This window comes from Panthera tigris, chromosome A3, assembly GCF_018350195.1.
Source record: "Panthera tigris isolate Pti1 chromosome A3, P.tigris_Pti1_mat1.1, whole genome shotgun sequence".
NCBI classification, from domain to species: domain Eukaryota; kingdom Metazoa; phylum Chordata; class Mammalia; order Carnivora; family Felidae; genus Panthera; species Panthera tigris.
This window is the reverse complement of record NC_056662.1, coordinates 63,218,381-63,240,319: the sequence shown is the minus strand read 5'-3', so window position 1 is coordinate 63,240,319 and position 21,939 is coordinate 63,218,381. Positions and strand designations below refer to the sequence as shown.

General features: G+C 36.9%; 1 protein-coding gene across 1 annotated transcript in view; it reads left to right on the top strand.

The window, feature by feature from the left end:
* The window catches only part of LRPPRC (leucine rich pentatricopeptide repeat containing), a 111,855-nt gene that overhangs the window by 80,052 nt on the left and 9,864 nt on the right, over positions 1 to 21,939 (top strand). The window contains exons 28-34 of the mRNA XM_007097885.2: positions 4,980 to 5,122; positions 5,258 to 5,366; positions 8,445 to 8,571; positions 14,589 to 14,677; positions 18,368 to 18,572; positions 20,337 to 20,476; positions 20,609 to 20,724. Of these exons, the coding sequence (XP_007097947.2) occupies positions 4,980 to 5,122; positions 5,258 to 5,366; positions 8,445 to 8,571; positions 14,589 to 14,677; positions 18,368 to 18,572; positions 20,337 to 20,476; positions 20,609 to 20,724 (929 nt within the window). The remainder of the gene's footprint in view (positions 1 to 4,979; positions 5,123 to 5,257; positions 5,367 to 8,444; positions 8,572 to 14,588; positions 14,678 to 18,367; positions 18,573 to 20,336; positions 20,477 to 20,608; positions 20,725 to 21,939) is intronic.

Below are 21,939 nucleotides of genomic sequence, written 5' to 3'. Positions count from 1 at the left end.
ATGTACGAGGTACAGTACTAGTCTGGGGAAGGTGGAAGTAGCCAGCCTCACAGACTTCTGTTTCCCTGTCCAGATGACCTTTGCTGTTTTGTTTTGTTTTGTTTTGTTTTGTTTTGTTTTTTAAAGAAAAGAAAACAATTTCTAAGTTCAACTTTCCTTTAGGGATAAGCAGTCTCTGAAGTTTATCACCATTTTTTCTCCTTCACCCTCTCTTTGCTCTGTTGGACACCTCCCTCCAGTGTTTTGCTCTATATTTGAGCCAGCAGTCTGAAGAGCACAGTCACGTGAGAGTAGCCTCTTGTGAGGCTGGAAGCCAGAGGAATCGTTATAATGAAGTATACTTTTTAACCCGGTTGGTGTACTTCATAACCTTTGTAGTGCTACAAATAGATAATACGGTTGTGATAATCCTAATCCTTCCCTTTCTGCCGAATAAACCAGTGCTCTCCTTTTTGCCCTCTGACTTGGACCACTACTTAAACGTGTTAAATAATGTATAAAGCACTATGGACTCAATTTGTTTGAAAAGGAACATATAATATGGAATGATGTATGAGATGTGGTGCTATCATACTTGAAAAATCCCTATCTTGGATTGTGGATTTCTGAGAAAGTAATTTGTTTGACCTACCAGAACTTTTTATGAATTCATTCTTTCTCATGGTGTAATTTTAGTCGTTAAAAGCGATTGGCCTGATTATTTTGGGATATTTGTCGAAGAGCGGTTTTGTTTTGTTTTAAGAGTATCCCCCACCCACCACACCCTTCAGGTTGTGAATTACAGCATACTACAGAAACAGGCACAAAACAACGATACACATGGCTCAGTGGTTTATGATAGCCAACATTCATGTAACTGTAATCTAGATGAAGAAATAGAAAATGAAACTTTTCATATCTTTAAATACTAGTTGTACTAAACGCGTTTCATTTTCTACTTACTGTATACAGTATGATGTCCATAGGTGATCTGTTAAAAAGAATCTGTCACAATTCAAATTTTAGTTTGAACTATCTTTTCTTTCTTTTTTTTTTTTAATTTTTTTTTTTTTAATGTTTATTTATTTTTGAGAGAGACAGAGACAGAGTATGAGCAGGGTAGGGCCAGAGAGAAAGGGAGACAGAATCTGGAGCAGGCTCCAGGCTCTGAACAAGCTGTCAGCACAGAGCCTGATGCAGGGCTCGAACTCACAAACCCTGAGATCATGACCTGAGCCGAAGTTGGACGCTTAACCAACTGAGCCACCCAGGTGCCCCTCTATCTTTTCTAATACACTTTCTAATATCACCTTTCATGGTGATAGTCTTGCAAAATTAGTTCCTAAGACCTGTAACAAACATGAATGAAGCAGCCCCCTCATCTGCATAATGAATATACTATTATTTTGAGATAGTATTTTTACCTTATTGAACATTTTCTTATATTCTAAACATGTCAATTTCTTTTTATATATATACAGATAGCTTATTATTTGTGTACATTATTGGAAAACAGACTGCTTTATGTTTGTTTGTAATTTTGTCTTAAAATTTTACAAATCGATTTTTATTTTTATTTATTTATTATTTTTTTAATGGGAAATTTATTGTCAAATTGGTTTCCATACAATACCCAGTGCTCATCCCAACAGGTGCCCTCCTCAATACCCATCACCCACCCACCCTTCCCTCCCACCCCCCATAAACCCTCAGTTTGTTCTCAGTTTTTAGGAGTCTCTTATATTTTGGCTCCCTCCCTCTCTAACCATTTTTTTTTCCTTCCCCTCCCCCATGGTCTTCTGTCAAGTTTCTCGGGATCCACATAGGAGTGAAAACATATGGAATCTGTCCTTCTCTATATGACTTACAAATCGATTTTTAAAAAGCCAACATTTACACTTTAGCATTTATTCTACCTCTGAAGTTATTTATGTGCTTTTTTTTCCCTTTTTTTCAAGTACTTCCATTGACATTTCTTTTCGCACTGTGCATTTATTATACAAATAAGGCATGAGTATATTCCAAATTACTAAAGAGTCAAGCAATGCAGTAGTGTAGTATACAGAACAAAATGTGGAAATGTCCTTTTGTCCACCCCTCAGAAGTAACTTGTCAATTGGCCAGCCTTCCAGCCTTTTTTCTGTATATTTGTATCCATATAGTTTTTACATATACACCTATTATTTTGATTATTTTATTGTTTACATGTTTCATACTCTACGTTATGGTCTGTGGCTTCCTTTTTTACTTAATGTGAAATAAATTCACAGGGAAAGATCAGTGCCTTTTCTCTCTTTAATTACCATATTTAAGTGCTGGTGTCCTTGGAATCTCCAAAGTTGAACATTGATTTTTTTTTTTCAATTCGTGAGTTCATATTTTAAAAATTTATTTGTGTTTCAGTTTATTGCGATCATTGTTTTCTAGGTGCTCACATTGTTCCATCTTTGACCAGTGGGGACTCCTTTCCCTTGTCTCCCAGGTCATAGAACACCTCTCGCTAGTCTTGGATTGTATTCAGGCAAAGCAAGACTGTGCAGGCTTGCATAGCGAGATCCCTGTCCGAGCCCTAGATTTGTTATTTTAGAGTGGAACCATCATTTGGAAATTACCCCCTCTGATCAGTAATATGTAAAAACTTTCAATTTCAACCAAAACCCCAAACTAGACATTTTCATCTCTTAGTTCATTACCATAGCGGCTGCGCATACAGTGACAACTTGTTACACACTGGTCCTATTGCCATAAATTACAATCCCACAACAGTGTGTATTCTGGTAAAATCACTAGTGGTGTCCAGAATCGTTGGTTGTGTAGCTTAACAATCCTCAGAGATTGTGTAGTGGTCAGTCCTCTCATTCTTTAAAGAGGGGGAACCAAGAGTGCCAGGAGGGTGGTGATGGGATTATAGAGGCAGAGTGTCCATTCCCTGGCCACAGCCCAGGCAACGAGTAGGATTGTTGTTGTCTTGGTAGAAGGCATTTTAAGCCCCAGAGGGATATTATACAAGAAAGGCATGGCCTTTCTGTGCCTTTGTGAGTTTTTGTACACAGGTGCAAATGTTGGCACGCTGACTAGTTTGCCTCAAAGGTTTGTTATATATTTTGTGATCCAGGCATATTTCCAAGAAGTTTTTTCCCTTTAAACAAAAAAAAAGTGTCTGTGTTTTGTGTGTGTGTGTGTGTGTGTGTGTGTGTGTGTGTGTGTGTGTGTGTAAATATAAATGAGTTGTTTCATGGTATAAACACTATCTAATTTTCATGTATTTTGAAATATTCTCTTGTATAAGTTGCTAGTTAATTAAAGGTACATCTCTGTAATATCTTGTACCCCCAAACTGGAAGCTTCCATATACATGTGCCTCTTTTAGAAGAAAATTGTCTTCCTCTAATTCTTACAGTTGAAGGCACAGACTTGTACATCCTCCACCCATCTTCTCTTCAGTGTTTGGAATAGTTATGTTAGTGTCAAAATGAATCTCTTTAGAAAGCACCTTAGCAGTGCTGTTTCTAGTTCTTGGAAACCTTTCCTGTGTCTTGTATAGTCCATAGTACTCTGGCAGGGAACAGAAGTGTTCCACCTTTTCTACAGGATTAAAGATACTGGAGCTTGGCGTTTTGCTTTTAATGTGTTTAGTTCAATTAGTTTTATATATTCACATAATTGAAAAGTTGCAGCTGAATTTTACATTACATAAGAACATTCTAATGAAGGATAAGCATAATTAGCTTATGTGAATCTTGTTTTGAAAATAGGTTGTAAATGTAAGCGTTTTATATACAAATGATTTTATTATCAAAGTATGTACAAAATCACTGCAATTTGTGTATGACCTGGTGAAATTTTCCTACTTACTACCCTTTTACTTAGGTTTCTGATGGAGCATGAATGTGTTTTGTTTTTCTTCTTTGAGTTGTTTACTTTTAGGAGTCATTAGTTATCAAAAAACTTAGCTTTTCAGTTGGAGGGGTCAGGGAGAATCTAGGAAAATCCCATTTGTTTTAATATTTTGGAATTCCTGAGAAACATTTATTTATGTTTTCTGGAACATTTTGTGCTCTGAAATAACCCCTTTCCTAGAGCTGATGGTACACAATGAAGATACTCTTTATTCATATTTGAAAATTTAAAAAACACTTTTAAAGGAGTATTTCTTTGTGCTTAATAGTTATATTGAACTTAATTAGTGTCATGATATTTTTCATATTTTGGTCTAGTTTTTCACAAGTAAAAGTTTATTATATTAAATGACTTTGACCTTTTCTCTTTTTAAAACCCATTAGAAGGTTTTAAAAAACAACGTCTTGATTATTAAATTTTTGCTATTTGTGAAGACTAGGTTACCACATAAAAGGAACATAAAAGGAATACCACATATTCAGTATGAAGGAATCTGCCTATTTCCTTCCAGTAAACTTCCCTTGCCCTATAATACTTATACTCTGGTGGCATTATTTGTTGGGATGAGAAATCTGTCACACAACGTCACAGACATTCTTCAAGTCAGCAGAAGAGACAGAATTCTCCCTATTCGACTAAGTGAAAAGCATTTGTTGATTCGTCCCCTTTGAAGAAAATCATACATCTACCCGTATTCACTCCCTTTAGACCTTCGGCTGTGTATTATACTGCATACATGTACCCATCATCTTTCCAGAGTTTCACGGACATAGTTGAATTGTTAGCTATTTCTGATTTTGATTTCAGAAATGGGCAACTTCTCAGTTACTTTAAAAAGGTTTTCAGAGTATGTAGTAAAGGGTAGGAGGTTTGTTGTTATTTTTTAATAGGTAAGGGATTTCTATTTGAATTTGAAAATTCAAGAGGTATACATAAAGAAGTCTTCTCATCTTTGGTCCACAATCATCCTGTTCCTTTCCCTGGTAGCAGTAATTTGGGGGTAATGCTTACAATTCAACATCAAATAGGAGGAAATTCTAAACATTTTTATGAATTCTACTTCGTATGCTCATTAATTTCTGCCTAATCAAATTTTACAGAAATAAATGGTGACTGGCAAAGAGCTGATGCTGTCTGGAATAAAATGCAAGAAGAAAATATTATTCCTCGTGCAAAGACCTTAAGATTATTAGCAGAAATCCTTAGAAACAATAATCAGGAGGTTCCATTTGATGTACCTGAGGTAATTTGTTTTTAACTGTAAGCATAACAGATTTTGTTGTCAGTATAACGTTAGGGCATAGGTGAGCCCGGTTTTATACTAAAAAAATCACTGTGTATACCAGTTTTTGTTTAACTGAAGAATTTTGTTTTTAAGTTGTGGTATGAAGATGAAAAGCATTCCCTGAGTTCATCACCACCTTCACGTGAAGAAACAAATATCCAGAAAGATCTGTTGAATGCCTGCCAACGAAAGAAAAGCAAAGGTAAACCTGTACACAGGGGTCTAATAGTAGCATGAGATCCAAGTCCATTTAACAAATTAGAAGTGCTCTAGGACAGAGATGGAACTTGTATAAATTACTTTCTTTCATTTTTTAAATTAACAAAGATATTTTGGGGCAGTTGGGAAAACTTAAATATAAACTGAGGAGTAGATAATAATAAGGAATTATCTCATTTTGTTTTTATGTTTATTTTTTTAGTAATCTTTATGTCTAGTGTGGGGCTTGAACTCATGACCCTGAGATCAAGAGTCGCATGCTCTTCTGACTGAGCTAGCCAGGTGCCCCATCTCATTTTTATTAGGTTTGATAGTGGAATTTATGACTTATAGGACAGTATCCTTAAATGTTGAGATCTATAATGAAGTACTGAGAGATGAAAAAAAAATCAAGATATCTATAACTTGTTTTAAAATATCTAAGCCAAAGTGATCAAGCACCATTTCAAGGTTAGAGGCTGGACGTGAACCCTGTGTCTTGCTCATCTTCCTGTTTTCTAGCAGTAAACTTCTGACGTGACGTGCCTACCACCTTTATGACTACTTTAAAAATTTTATGACCATCTTGAACACTCTGGTAGCAGCTTGCCTATTACATTGTAGACATTTCCATTTAGACTTCATTGTACTCTTTCAGAATCATACATTACTGTTGTTTCCCTTTTTTTGTTGTTAATTTTTCTCCATAGCATGCTAGCATGCTCTTTAATTCTTTCAGTTTTGTGTGGATTTTCAAGTATGCTTTATGATACTTAAACTGTTATGTAGATTTTTATTCATTTTAGTATTGATCATTATGCGCTGTGTTCAATAGAAAGGAATCAATTTAGAAATTTATAATTTCCTCTTATTTCTTAACTGGAAATTTTGTGACACTGACGTAAAGTGTACAGGGTCACGAAGAGTAACTTTATCCTTTGTGTCATTTTCCTTTGCTGCATACTCACCCTATACATCCTTGAGTCCTTACCTTATATATGGTAAACCTAAATATAAAATTAATTATGATCATCAATACTATTTAAATATTCCAGTGGAGTTTTTATTTGACTGAAACAAATATGAAATTAGTATATAGTTACTTTGTGAAGACTCTAGAGCTCCTTCATATATTACCTTTTTAAAAATTGTTGTTTTGGGGGGCACCTGGTTGGCTCAGTCAGTGAAAGCATCTGACTTCAGCTCAGGTCATGATCTTGTGGTTGGTGGGTTTGAGCCCCGCATCAGGCTCTGTGCTGACAGCTCAGAGCCTGGAGCCTGCTTCAGATTCTGTGTCTCCCTCACTCTCTCTGCCCCTCCCCCACTCACGCTCTGTCTCTCTCAGAAATTAAATAAACATTTTTTTAATTAAAAAAATTGTTTTTAAATGAAAACCTTAACTAGTTAACTAGATAAATATAATGTAGTGTTTATTATAAACATGGAGATATACCCCAATTCTGGTTTTAGTATGCAACTTACATTTATTGTACTTGTTTTATCCTGTTAATTCTTCAGAGTTTTTATTCACAAATCTCAGGATTTGAGTGCTTAGCAAAATATCAATACTTTGGAATTTGAATGCTTTGCATAATAGCACTTTATCGAATTTCTGGTAGTTTAGCCTCCTTACCAACTTTTACACCAGAAACCTGTGGTGAATGAGTGTGGCACTTTACAATGATAGCCCCTTCCTTCTTTTCCCTCCTTCCTTCCCTCCTTCCATCCTTCCTTCCTTCAACTAGTAGAGAATAATAAACAGACATACCGATTTCTTACAATGCCTGTAGTTTTAGAAAACAGTAAGATTTTCTAGATTGTTTTGTCAATCTTAAATATTCGAATTATACTTATTTTATATTTCCATTCAGGAAACCATGCTTGTTGGGGAGTAAACAAAAATTGCACTGCATTTAACCTCTTAGCTCCCTTAAAAGGGAGCACTGTGTACAGAATGACAGATTTTATCTGTTCTCCTTGGTTAAGACGCAGATATTAATGTCATACCTTTTCTCTCTTGTTTTCTCTGAGTTTACCTTGAAAGAGGGTTTTTCACAATGTCACCTCAGTTTAAATTGAAGGGCTCATACAAACTCCCCTAACTTAGAAATACAAGTGTAATGTCTGCTTGTTCAGAAACCTCTAAAGTGGCTCTGAATGTTTTTTTGAGCATCAATATCGTGTTCCCTCCTAATTGTATGTACTGCATTTCCTTACATTGAGCTTTATACCTATAGAAGTTCGTACGTGTAGTTCACTTATGCCCTCTCTTTTGTGGTTTGTTTATACACACCGGAGAGTGGATTATAGTTTCAGTTGGATGTTTATAGCCAGGCAATTTTATTTCAGAAAAGTAAGTGACTGAAAAGTGTAGTTACTTCTCTTTTGGTAACATCTTTTCATTCACTGACAGTTATTGTGAACAAGTGAAATAAAACTGTTAATCAGTCAAACAAATGTTGCTTAGTTTACTTGTTAGATACCTGTATATTTGAAAATTGTATGTTTTTGTATAAGTCCTGTCGTAGCCAAATAATTTGATCTCCTAATTTTAGAATTATAGGCTATATTCATTTTAATGCTATTGTGTTGAAATGTTAACCATTGTAACCACCCACTTATAGATTAAAGAGTGCTTTAAAATGCATCTTTTGCTCCCCTCAATCTAAATTATAACTGTGGTTTATTTGGACTTTAACACACATTTTGCAGCTTATTTTGAAACTGGTATCATCTTTTGACAAACAAATTCAGAAGAGCTCTTTTTCATTTTTATTGCCATGAGAATAATTTATTGACTTCAGAAAACTAGTATGAAAAGTCATTTTAAAAGGAAGTCCTTTCAGGTACCTTCCATGTGGCTTAAGTAGAGTTTCCAAAGCTGTGACTTTGTGTTTACAAAGATGAGAAGGGTGACGGCATCTGCTGTTTAGGTCATTGTGTGTGTGGAGAGTGGTATGGTGGATGAGTATTGAAACAAGGAGAAATAATGTGGTTTGGGGGCCATGTTCTAGGGTTTCTTCCCTCCTTTTTTGCCATTTCAGAGTAATGTCACCTCATTTTATGTTTTTTTCCTTCATAGATGCATATAGTATTTTCCTGAAAGCACACAAGCAAAACATTGTGCTGAACAATGAAACTTATGGCAGTCTGATAAAATTACTTTTGGAGAAGGATAGCTTCTTACAAGCAATGCAAGTGAAAGATGTGTAAGTATTAGTCTCTTTATTAAACCTGTCACTTAAAAAAAGTATCAGCTCTCATTAGACTTTTTCTAATGATTTGTACTGGTAGCAGCTGCTTAATTATCCTCAACTACACACAAAAATCCTATGAAATGGTTTTCTAATTTTATGGGTTTCTTTTTAACCTACAAAAAAAAAAAAAACCTTTACTGGCCCTGCACAGTGCAGTACATTTTATTTGCCTAATATAACTTTGCCACTCATTTATGATGTCCATATACAGAAAAGTAATTGCTTTTTCTTCATCATACTCTGTTTCTTGTTCAGCAGCTAGATCTGTGAACCTTTTTTGGTGGGAGGACCCTAATATAATGAAAACACCCAAAGGCTTTGAACTTAGGCAAGGGTTCGAATCTTACTTGAAATTTCTATTGGGGAAATTGCCTCCCATCTGTGAGCCTCATTTTTTCTTTTATGTGATGAGGAGATGATAACAAGACTTATATTAAAGATCTCTTCTAGGTGTTGAAGAACATAGAGTGAAGTAGAGAAAATATAGGTGCTCAACACATTTTATTGAATGACTGATTTTACTTATTTTTTAAAAAATGTTTATTTGGGGGGTGGGAGGGAAAGAGAGAATCTCTGTCGGCACAGAGCCCATGCAGGGCTCTGTCTCACAAACCACGAGATCATGACCTGAGCCGAAATCAAGTCAGGGGCTTAACCAACTGAGCCACCCAGGCGCCCCTCAGCACATTTTAAATGCCTTTCTCTTTGCCCTTCTGTTGCGTTTTTTGTTTGATTTTGGACTTTTTACAAAAAAAAAAAAAAAAATATCTGTGTGGTGGTCATGGTAGGGGTTTTGTTTCTCTGGCTAGTTCCTCAGAGTAAAATACTTCATTATTCAGAACAAGAGTGAAGTTTTCTTACCTGGTGTGTCAGGTAATGTACTCTGTTGTCTTATCCCCAAGAAGTTAATGTGAAAAGTTGAGTTAGTAACCAGAAAGGGCCTAGAAAGGAATAGATCACAGTCACCTGCCCGGGAATATAGAGCTGTCCTGGTGATGAGTCAATAACCTTACTTTCAGTGGCAAAGGTCAGCCTTTTCCTAACGTATTACAAGTTCTTAAATAATCTCTCTTGGCTCAACGTTGGCCTTCAAAATTTTTAAGTCACAGTACTTTTGGAATATTAGAATCCTGAATAGAAAGTGGATGCTTGGCATTCTTGCAGTTTGCTGGAAAATTTGGTGTTAATGCTAGTGTTACATTAAAGTTATGCACCATAGGGGCGCCTGGGTGGCTCAGTCGGTTAAGCGTCCGACTTCGGCTCAGGTCATGATCTCACTGTCCATGAGTTCGAGCCCCGTGTCGGGCTCTGTGCTGACAGCTCAGAGCCTGGAGCCTGTTTCAGATTCTGTGTCTCCCCCTCTCTGACCCTCTGCAGTTCATGCTCTGTCTCTCCCTGTCTCAAAAATAAATAAACGTTAAAAAAAAAAAAAATTAAAAAAAAAAAAAGTTATGCACCATAGGGTCATATTTACTGTTTGTATTTCATTACATTTTGAAAAATGTATCTGACTGTACTTGTCTGGAAATACATAACACACCCATGTACAGTGTGTATACGTATAGTATATATAGATGTATATATACAAGTATAATATATACTTATACACACACATGCACACCATATATATCTGTGGTCTTCAGCCATCATTTGTATGTCCTATATCAAGGATAGACACACTAAGACTTTTTGAAAGTTCAGGTTTTTAATGTATTCTGTATCCCATTTGTGTTTTTACTCAGTTGCTAATTAAATTACGTATCTCTAGAATACTCGAGACATGCTCCATTAGTGACTTGGAAAATTTTACATTGAACAGCCTATTGCCATCTGTAATCATTGAAGTCATCAAGGGGATGTGGTATTTTCCTAAAATTACTTTTCTCAGAAAATTATTACCTAAACTCTCTATCCTAACACTGCCCATAGTAATCAAAGGCATTCTGAAGCAATAGTGATTTAGGAGGAAAGGGAGGCAGCGTAAAGAGAAGAGCATTTTGTGTTGTGAACTGGGTGTGATTAAGTGAAGGGATAGAAGCAAAGAAGAAAAGTTTGGTTTTTTTTTTTAACTTTAAAAAGAAAACATATTTATTTTTGAGAAAGAGAGAGAGAAAGAGACAGCATGAGCAGGGGAAGGGCCGAGAGAGAGAGAGGGAGACACAGATTCCACAGCAGGCTCTAGGCTCTGAGCTATCAGCATAGAGCCCAACGTGGGGCTCAAGCCCATGAACCGTGAGATCATGACCTGCCTGAGCCGAAGTCAGACACTTAACTGACTGAGCCAGCTAGGCGCCCCCAAACTTATTTTTTTAAACTTTTAATTCTGGGGTTGGTCACAGAGATCTCTGAAATTCCCCAAAGTACAGATTGTAATTTTTTCTCATTTTAATTGGGTTTGTTCTAGAACTGCAAGCCTCACATTCTGGTAGCATGAAGATTCCCCACAGCCCACTCCAAAAGTTCTGATTCAGTCCATCTGACTCAGTCCATCCACCCAGCAATGGTTTGGGGCCCAGAATTACTAAACACCCCAAGTGATTCAATAATCACATGTCATAAACATTTTGATCATATCCATTAGTAATGAATTGTACTAATGTAGCACATGTTAAGTATATTATAAAACATACTCAAAAAATTGAGGGGCATCTGGGTAACTCAGTTGTTGGGCATCTGACTCTTGATCTTGGCTCAAGTTATGATCTCATGGTTCATTGAGATCAAGCCCCATGTCGGGCTCTGTGCTGACAGCGCAGAGCCTGCTTGGGATTCTCTCCCTCTCTCTTTCTGCCCCTCCCTCACTTGCATGCACTCACTCTCTCTCAAAATAAATAAATAAACTTTAAAAAATAGATACTTTTCAGAGGATAAGATTTAAAAATAGAGGACTAAACAGCCTCTTGCCTCCCCCCTAGAGTGCTCGTGCAGTGTGCACATCTTTCATTGAAGTGGTTTTTCAAACTGCAGTTGTAACCAGTAAGGGTCATGGAATCTCTTTAGTGAGACAGGACCAACATTTTGTGTAAATGAAATAGAATAGAAAATATCGAAGCACTCCATGTGATAAAGATGGTTTTGTGAGTTTTATTTAGTAAAATGTACACTAGTAGGTTGTGTGAAACGTTCCTTACCCTGTGTGATGGGGATCTTGATCATACAAGTTGTTGTGAAAGCTGCTGATCTAGAAGATGGTAGAAGATGCCTACAATCACAGCCCTCCTGTTTCCCCTTATGTGCACAACGTGTAAAATGTATGTTGACTTTTCCTCCTTCTCTGGATCTCCATGAAGCCTTTCTGTACTCTGAGGGCACTTTTATCTTAGCTGTGTTATCCTTCCAGGAGGATTTTGTAGCTGCCTTCCACATGCAGCTGGGTGCACCTAAGAGAATCCTAGATGCAAAGCCTTACCATGCCATAAGCACCTAATCTGGGGATTGGATGCACATCCTTTCCCTTGAACTGAGATGTTATATCGAACTCTGAAGAATTGTACCTTGGGTTAGATCTACATTGGGTTGTTTTGAAAATAACTCTGGCCTGGAACTTCAGAAATGGTAGTTGAAGTTCACGTTTCTAATGAGGTCATCACTTCTTCCAGTTTCGTACCAGTGCTCTGAGTAAAAAAGAACGGTTGCTTTTTTTAAATGGCCTTCTTTATTGTGATGTAGCGTGACCAAATGAGCAAGTGGCAGTGCCCCCATGTATTTTGGCACTGTTATTGGCAGTCCATAGATAGCAACCTATTGTTACTTTACCTGCATGACGCCTCTTGTCCAGTCTTCAGAGCAGTTTTCTCTGTGAACTAAAGAATGCAGTCTTTTTTGCTGTACCCTTGCTGTACCCTCTGATACGTTGCATTTACTTGACCTCTAATGAGATTTCTTCATTTTCAGAAGGTCATTTAAACCTTCCCCACAAATAATGGCACCTCAAAAGTATGTCACCTCAACAGTGACAGCAGCCTTTAAAAAATTAAAGAAGTCAACTTTCTTTCATTTTTAGTTAGAATTACACTTCCTCATGTTTCAAAATAAAAATTTAGATATAATGAATGCTTTCAAGGGAGGAGAAGTGCTTATCCAAAGAGCAGTAAGGGAGATAAAATACTGTTTTAAATCTCTGATAACACTAAACTGCGTTTTTAGGAAATTGACATTTCCATTCCTCCATCACAGTAGCCGTATAACCACGTGTGGCTGGTGGCTAACGACCGTGCTGGACAACATGGATAAGGAATATTCCCATCATCACAGGAAGTTTGATTTGATGGCTCTGAACTAGATTTTTTTTTTTTTTTATAAAAGGAAAGATCCAAAGTATAGGTCAGAAGTAAACTTTTATTGTCCGACACAAAGATCTCTGCCAGTAACTTTTTGTAGTTTTTTTTTTTTCCTTTTGCCAGTTTGTAATATATTTTTATTGTGATTGGTCAGTTTGTACATATGTAAAATATAGATGCTCAGTGTATTATAGAACTGAGGAGAGTTTCTTTCTGTTGATCCCCACTTTCATATTTGTATAGAAAAGGCAGTTTCTTGAGATTGAAAGAAATTATTGAAAGAAAATGTTCTGTGTTCTGAGGTTTTTGAAAGGTTGATAGTTCACTCTTAATGTCAGTTAAAAGGGAAGTTTTGTTACCGCATGGTCTCAATGAATTTTAGGTAATATTTTCATGTAAATATGGTATAATACATGTAATAATGTTGACTTAAGAAGTGAGCTTAATTTTAATGTGTCTTCTGTTTATTTAATCATGCTAAAGAATGAGAAAGTAAATCCTTTATGCAGTTTATAGTCTCATGCATGAGTTGTTGACTTAAAAGCTTTGACAGATGGGACAAAGGAAAAAAGTCAAACTGAGCAATGGGTGCTTTGGTGGGATTAAGAGGATTGGTCAGGCAGGGGGTGGGGGGGATAAGAAAATCCTGTGCCCGGGGACTGCAGGGGTGAATCTCAGAGGCTGGAAGTGACTGAGAGGCTGGGCACGTCACCGTGTCTTTGGAGGATTTTCTTGGGATTGACGAGAATAATTTACGAGTGACCCTGCTTTTCTCGCAATCTGCTCAGCTTCGATGTTCACGTCGACAGGCTGAGGTTGTTGGCAGCAAGATCAGCACCAAGCTTGCTAAGGCAAATGGCGGCGATTGCTTTTGCTCCTCGTGACCTGTGGGGATTTCCTCATCGGGAGATGAACCCTTGGGGGCATTAAGGGTACTGAAATTTCATCACAGGAGATGTGCAAACAGTGTAGCAAACAGAAATCATCCCAGGCTAGGGTTTTTTAATCATGTCGGTTTTAGCCAGAAGTCAAGCGATTTTTGTTCTTGAGTTTTAAAAAGTTGGGGGTGGGGGGTTGCCAAATTAAAAGGCTGGGACAAGATTGTTGAGTGAAATTTTCAATTTTAATGTCACGATGGATTTAGTTGTGCAGTATGCTCACCTTTAAAACCTGTATGTATCTAGATGACAGAAATTTGAAAATTAATCAACCAAATGATACGGTGTTAGTAATATGCTTTCATTTATATTTAAAATATACAGCGCTGGAAATAAATGTTCATTTTTGTTGCCGAAAGAATAGTTTTACATTTTATAATTATGGTGAATGTAGAAAAAAGAGGAAAAAGTATCCAGCTTAGGATACAGCCGAACAATGCAGGGCATGCAGTTATTTTAGTCATCTAATATGTCAGCATTCAAGAATCTGAACCGATTGTTTAAAAAAAATCTTGTACTTTGTTTCTTTTGTTGCTCATTTCCAACTTTGTCATCTGTCAGAATGCAAAAAAAAATTATCCTTCTATAACCATTGACAGGATAACACAAAAGCTGTCTCCAGGTCGATATTTTGCAGCAATATTTTTAACATACGAACAGTAGTTTTTATAATTTCACCTTGGTGCTCAACCATTTATTATCGTATCAGAAGCATGTCAGTAATTCCTTTCTAAATGTCTGCTTCTTTTAGCGCTGAGACCCACATCAAGGGCTTCACACTGAACGATGCTGCCAACAGCCTCCTCATCATAACGCAAGTTAGGCGGGATTATTTGAAAGGTATGTCACAATGCTTGACCTTTACGTCACATTAATGCCTCTGCAGATTTTTCTTGTAACGCCCTTCGAATACTTGGATAAAGGAGTCCATTTAGCAAATTACCTGCTTATCAAGAGCCTTTTGTGGTAGCTGAGAGACGTAAATTACTGTACATGCATTTATAATACAGCTTGAATATGAATGTACTTGTCATTTGACCACTTAGTCCAGTTTCCATTCCATTTAACACAAGATGGGTTTTCTTAAGATGAATCACAGCTCTTCAGACATGCAAAATTTGTGTTCCAGAACGAGAGAAAGTACAGGCTTTCAAGTGCGTTAAAATTCACAGCACAAGTCATTTTGCTTTGGAAATTAACATACTTTAGAGCATCTGAAACAATTCCCAGCAGTTGTTTCTTGCATATTGTGTTGGTTGTGTGTGAGATAGCAAATGAGTTAAATTGAGTGTTAAATGTGTGGGGTTGTGCACCAAATGATTATAATATTGATTTTTAAAACTTAATCTAATACTTTTTCAATAGTTCATAATACCAACAGCAATAAAATACAGTGTTTGGAGTTTAGCGTTTAGTGTTTTTAAATTAACGTTAAGAAAATAACCCCAGAAAGCTGCGGAGAGGACTTTGGGGAAGACTGGAAAGGGGGCTGTTTGTTTGGTAGAGGGTATTTGTGGATGGATTTGGATCTGGAGATCTTATGAGTGAGCTCCCCAGGAGGAAAACGATGACTCTCTTAAATGTAGGTAAGCGTCCTCTCTCAGGCTTTACGTTTGAATTTTAGTCAGTACAGTAAAACCATTAAAACCACAGTTTTCCAATCTAACAAAACCCACTTAGGAAATCTTTAAGGAACGTTGAAAAAACTCTCACTGTTCAGTATGGTGTCTCCTTTCTTCCTCGCTCTGTAGTAATGATGTGATTCTTCACTTGCACGTTTATAAAATAATTTCCCATGCCTGAGAGAAAGTTGTTAATTGTGCATCTTTAATGTTGGCCTGTAATATTTAAATACGCTGGTCTTTAGAGGTCTTCTCATTGATTAGGACAGAGTAGGTAAATGATGATTTTTCTCTTTTGCAAAATTTCTATCGCAGCACTCCACAGGCAGGGCCAGCCCATCTAGACAGTCCTTTTGGACAGGGCTTGTTACTAAAACTTTAAAGCTGTCATTTCATTTTCAATGTAAAAAAAAAAAAAAAAGGCTTTTTGTCAAGTTGACATTTAATGTAGAATGAAAAAGAGTTTTAAAACATTGTAAACTTGCTCCCCATATAAATATTTCTGTAGACATGGAGATAAAGACACAACATTTTTTTAATTTTGAGGGGTTAGTTTTTGAGCTGAATCTGAACTGAATTTTTTTTTTTTTAATTTTTTTTTTTCAACGTTTTTTATTTTATTTTTGGGACAGAGAGAGACAGAGCATGAACGGGGGAGGGGCAGAGAGAGAGGGAGACACAGAATCGGAAACAGGCTCCAGGCTCCGAGCCATCAGCCCAGAGCCTGACGCGGGGCTCGAACCCACAGACCGTGAGATCGTGACCTGGCTGAAGTCGGACGCTTAACCGACTGCGCCACCCAGGCGCCCCTGAACTGAATTTTTTTAACTTGACTACTGTCCTTCGCTTGTATATTAGATACCCTATGAAAACTACAAGAAACTTTACGATGTGATTTCCTATCTACTCCTCTCAGTTGTTCAGTTCAGCAGGAAGTTGGCCGAGAGTGGGAGCCCTGCCACACTCCCGCCTCCACCCCCCCATGCCACCGTCGCCGTCGGCTAACCTGTTGTTAGAGTCCCGTGGTCGTCGGCAAGGATGGCAATGGTGTTGGTACAGTCCCCATCTCCTTATCTTGCTCCATGGCTGACTAGGGCTCCCAGTTTTTAAAATTCCCTTCTCTTTTTCAGGTTTCTTTTTCTCAATGCCATCTAAAGCAGAAAAATAAAGCCAGTTCAATCTTAATCTAATTTTGTAAGCATATACTGTTCTGGAATATTAATAGCTGATTTATATGGCATCTTGGCAATATAATCAGTGTTACTAGTAAATTAAGGAGACTGTGAAAAGGACTCAGGGAGAGAGTGTGGATGGGTACCGTTTGAGTGTCTCTTGGGTCCTAAACTATATGGAAGGCAATTCCTGTTCTGGGAATTTGATTTAGGTTCTAAGGTCCCATGCTCCCTTTGAGTGGACATAAAATGGTCTGTTGTCCCAGTCCTTCTCTCGCACTCACACATGCACCCGTAGATGCAGGTGTAGGGGTGTTGGATTCTTGGGTTGCTGTCTAGCAATATGACCTTGGGCAAATTATTTAAACTCTGTTGTCTCAGTTTCTCACTTATAAAATTGGTACTTACTTCAGAAGGGTAGTTGTGATTGTAGCTGCTGACTATTGTGTCTACGTGTAGTAAATGCTCAACACTATTGTTATCTTGTTTTTGGTACTGTTTTGATCCAGTCGTGGGAAGATCCTCCCTAGCAGCCTGTATTCTTAGTTAAAAGAATATTTTTAAGTTGATTATCTATGTGTGATTACCAGTTAAAGAAGATTTTATCAAGCTTGTTTCATAGATTATATTATTAAAACAATATCAATAACATTTTGTTTCCTAGTTATACATGTGTATTTACAAAATATTAGAGAATGTGCCTTTTGAAGTACCTATTTTTCCCATTTGAGAATCACGGATTTGGATTTTTTGTTTGTAGTAGTTAAAAATGGTTTCCTCAATAATAAACACTGAGCGTATTTTTTTTTTATTTTAGCACTTTTAATAGACTGTTTAGTTATTCCCTTTCCCTCATTCTTCTGTAAAAGATAGGTTTGTTCTCATTTGGAAGCTGCCTTCAGAGTCTCCATTTTTTCTAGGTTACATTGCTTTAATTCTAAAAAGCCGTGAAGTTTTTCTTGATAGCAGTAGTGATTGTTAGGCTAAGTGTTAAATTTTCCCCCCAGTCTACCACTTTACTTTAATGTAATGATTTCGCTACACTGGCACATGAGTCAGTAAATCAAGATATTTCGTATTTATCCGTAATCAAGTACTTACAAGTATGATACTTAAAAAAAAAAACCTGTGGCTATATCCATGGGAATCTGATGATCTTTATTTTCTGTATCTACCAAGTGTTCAGTCATTTAAAATGAATTTGTTAGTGTGGAAGTTGAATGTTCTAGTTTGGCTGCTTCTGTGTAATCGCTCCTATTTAGAGAGAGACATTGTTTCCAAAGATGAATCTTTGGGATATTAGATTTGGATAAGCAGGTAATGTTTGAATGTAATAAAATCTGGTAAAGTATGAATGTGGTAGAAGTTACAGTATTTATGGAGACTCTTTAATTTTTAAAATTATTTCTATTTTTCTGAACTTGTCAGTTTCCTTAAAATTGGTCACTAAATGTTATCCCTGAAGGGAACCCATGTTCTGTCAGTAACATTTGTGTTTTCTCTGAGATTTAAAGAAGAAATTTCTCTGGCCTCTGATATTTTATAGATAGCCAAATAGATCATTATTTTTTTTAGGTTTCTCATAAAGTATTAATGTTTTCTGTAATCTAGAATAAATTATTCATAGCTTTTTGTGTGTAGCCATTTGGTACTCATATCTAAAAGCTGGTTTTCAAAATGCATTAGTCAGTACGGTTCATAAAAGAAGAACTCTGTCGCCTGCTTTTCTGTTGTAGAGGCTCTAAAAACGCTAAAAACCGCCTTAGATCTGGAGCAAACACCTTCTAGGATAGCAGTGACCCGCCTTATTCAGGCATGTGCCTTGAAGGGTGATGTAGAAAGTATACAGGAGATTCAGAAGATGGTAAATGGACTTGAAGATTCAATTGGACTTTCAAATATGGTTTTCATCAATAACATTGCTTTGGCACAAATAAAGAAGTGAGTATTTTCAAGTTTCTTTTCTTTCACTGGATACTAGAAGGAGCATTATCTCAAATACCACCTTTAAAAACTTTTCTTAGGCTATTAGAAGCCATATCAACACAGAGGAAATATTGATGTCAGTTGCTGATTGTCCTCGAACTATTAGGGAATAATTATGTGTTACAAAATGTGTTTTAGCTTTAAATTAGACCAACGAATGACATTTATCAAATTTTTCAAAATTGTGAAACTTTCTCCATGGCGGTAACTTTCTTCATGTGCATGCCAGGCCCTTGTGTTGAAACACTATTACAAACGTGAAAAATGAGTTCATGTGATTGTCAGCAACACTGAGGGTGACACTCTGCTAGAACATTGTGAGTGCGGAGGGACAAGCAAGCTTGTTAAAAACAGGCATTTCTGTTTCCCCCACCGTCCTTCCCATCCCTGCTGTCAGCACACACGCATAGGAAGCGAGGTGTTTAGAGGTGGTTCTTTTACCATCACCTCTAGATTCCTTATGGAGACATGCATGCCACTGTAGCAGTAAATCAGAACTTGATTTTTATTAACGTCTCTAGCAAAGTACGTTGCCTAAGTTAAAGATTCATGGGATAATTATGGAATCGACACTCTGCGTGCTTTGTTCTTGAGTAGTTAATCTCACATACAGTTGATGGGTTGCGATAATCAAAATATAATGTTTGTTTTTGCAGGGTCTTTTGTTTGTTTCTATTTCTTTGGGCAGAAAAGCTGTGTTTTGTTTTGTTTTTTCCTTTTAAAATGGTTCCCACCCCCTGCCAGATAGAACTTTGAATTTTCCCTTAATAAGAGAATGTGATTATTTTAGGTTAGAAGATCAAGGAAACTTTCCAAGTAAGATCTGGATGAATTTTAAAATGCTACCATATTAAACACAGTTTTATATGATGTAGAGAATGTGATTTTATTCACTATTAAGGAACTATCTCACTGAAACCCATGAGAAAAACTTACTGTAACAGGGTGTTCATTTTTATTAGAGGGTTCTTATGTTTTAGGTAAGAATTCCAACAAAAAATTGATTATTTGGATTCTGAGTACCATATCATGACTGTAAAGTATCAGTTAGGAGTACCTTGGCCAAAAAGATAGTCATACAGATCATTTTTTATCATAACTTGTTAAATAGGGCCATGTAATTGATTTTTTTTTTTTTTGAGTGTAGAGGTACTTTTTTCTGAGAATCTTAGTATAAATTAATTATTTTTCAAATGTATGATACCTGACAAAAACAAATTGATGTGACTGGTTGAAAGACATGCAGATAGCCCTTCGAAGACCTCAGCAGCAGCTTGAAGAATCCTGAGGTGTTATGCAATTATTATCTTCACCTCATGCAGCAGGAAGCAGTTGTAGATCAGAAAGCTGAAGTTAGAGCACTTAAACAAGTTTTCATTTGATACCCAAAGAGCTACAAAATCAAATTAGATATTTAAGGTAAACTATTTCTTAAGGGACTGTCATTGATTAGCTGTTTGATCTTGTCTCTAGGGCAGTGTTTTACAATAAGCAACTACTTCGATTATTGTAGCATAAACTGCCTAGCGATTGCTTTTGTGACCTAAAAGTGGAGTTCAGCTTTGCCTAGTGGTTTTTATCTGGTTAGTTGTAAATCTGTTTTCACTTTTTCCTAAAGTATTTGTATGTGTCAATCTCTTAAGTTCTTATACTGAAACTGCCTACAAGATTAATACAAAAGCAAATACTTCTTTAATAATTTGTTTTACTCTTTGACAGCAATAACATAGATGTTGCAATTGAAAACATTGAAAATATGCTTACTTCTGGAAATGAAACCGTGAAACCCCAGTACTTTGGCTTGACATACTTATTCAGAAAAGTAATAGAGGAGCAGTTGGAACCAGCAGTTGAAAAGAGTAAGTGAGCTGTTCTTGCTAAAAGAACACAGAAGCACATTTTCTCTCTGGTGAGGCTGGACCAGATTTCTTTGGTGGATGAGTTATACTACAGTTTAAACAAAAGAGTTTTCTTACCTGTTATTTTTTCAGTAAGCATCATGGCAGAGAGACTGGCCAATCAGTTTGCAGTTTACAAACCTGTCACTGATCTTTTCCTTCAGCTTCTGGATTCAGGCAAAGTGGATGACGCCAGAGCTCTCCTACAGGTAACGAGTCGCCACATCTGGACAGTGGGGCTTGTGGCTTATGGGAAATAAACTGAGAAATTACTAGACCTAAGTATAGGGTAGCATACTGGAAATAGAGCATAGTGCTGCTAGTACATTTAAATTCACTGTGGATCCAGGTCACATGACAAAGACTGGCTTGTAAGCGGGAGGTTGTTGGTTTGAAAGATGCCAGACTGGACTAGAACTGCCCTTCGATTTCAGGGGGAGTGAGGGAAGATGTGTTTTGCTGAACGATTTAAAGACAAATGCTTTTGTGCAGATAGGTAATGCAAAGCCCTTCCTTTGATTTCCTACTTTAATTTCTCTAATGCTCTAAAGACTGCATCACCATGGCAACACAGTTTGCAAACAAAAAGTAGGAAATGTTTGCTTTTCAAGTACAGCTTCTCACTTGAATACTCAAACATTCTCAGTGCCTTATTCAAGGTTTATTAAGAGTTGAATTTGCTTTCTATTCACTTGTGTGTCACAGACACATTAAATGACAAATGCAGGTCTCTGTGGCCCGCACTTGCAGTTAAATTAGCAATCTTCAGGGAAGGAGACAACTGCATTCATGCCATTTTAACAGCACTAAATATAAAGCTGTGCCAAGTGCCGACAGAACGGTGGGTGATCGGAGCTGCCACTGGCAATGTACACAAACAGGCACCGCTGGGGAGCCCTTCCCAGCAGGTGGCAGTCAAACAGTCACCGTGATCCCTCCAACAGCAGTGTTTGTGTAGACTCCCTGTGTCAAATTGAGGCCTGGGACCAATTTCTGATAGTAAGTAGTACTATATTCCATTCCATTTTTACGAGATGCGAAACATATTAAGTGGTAGATGGGGAAGGGGAAACCGTACCCCTGTGCTGGAGCCCTAGTTTTAATCCTTGAAGTTCAGCTAGTTTGACAACAGAACCCAAGCCATTTTTAAAAGGAGTTCTTGAGAAATTCCTGTGTGAACAGTTTTGCAAAAGGTGGAAATTGGCATGTGCCTCTGAGGTTGTTTTTTTTGGGTTTTTTTTTGTTTTTTTTTTGTTTGTTTGTTTGTTTTTACTTTTTGTTCCTGGACAGAGAGAAATTCTAGTTAATTGGGAATGTTCTTGTTTGGTTTGGTTACTTTTTTCTCCTCTCCCCTTCCCCGCCTTTTTTTTTTTTTTTTTTTTTTTTTTTAAACTAAACAGCAAAGGCAGTTGATCATACATAGG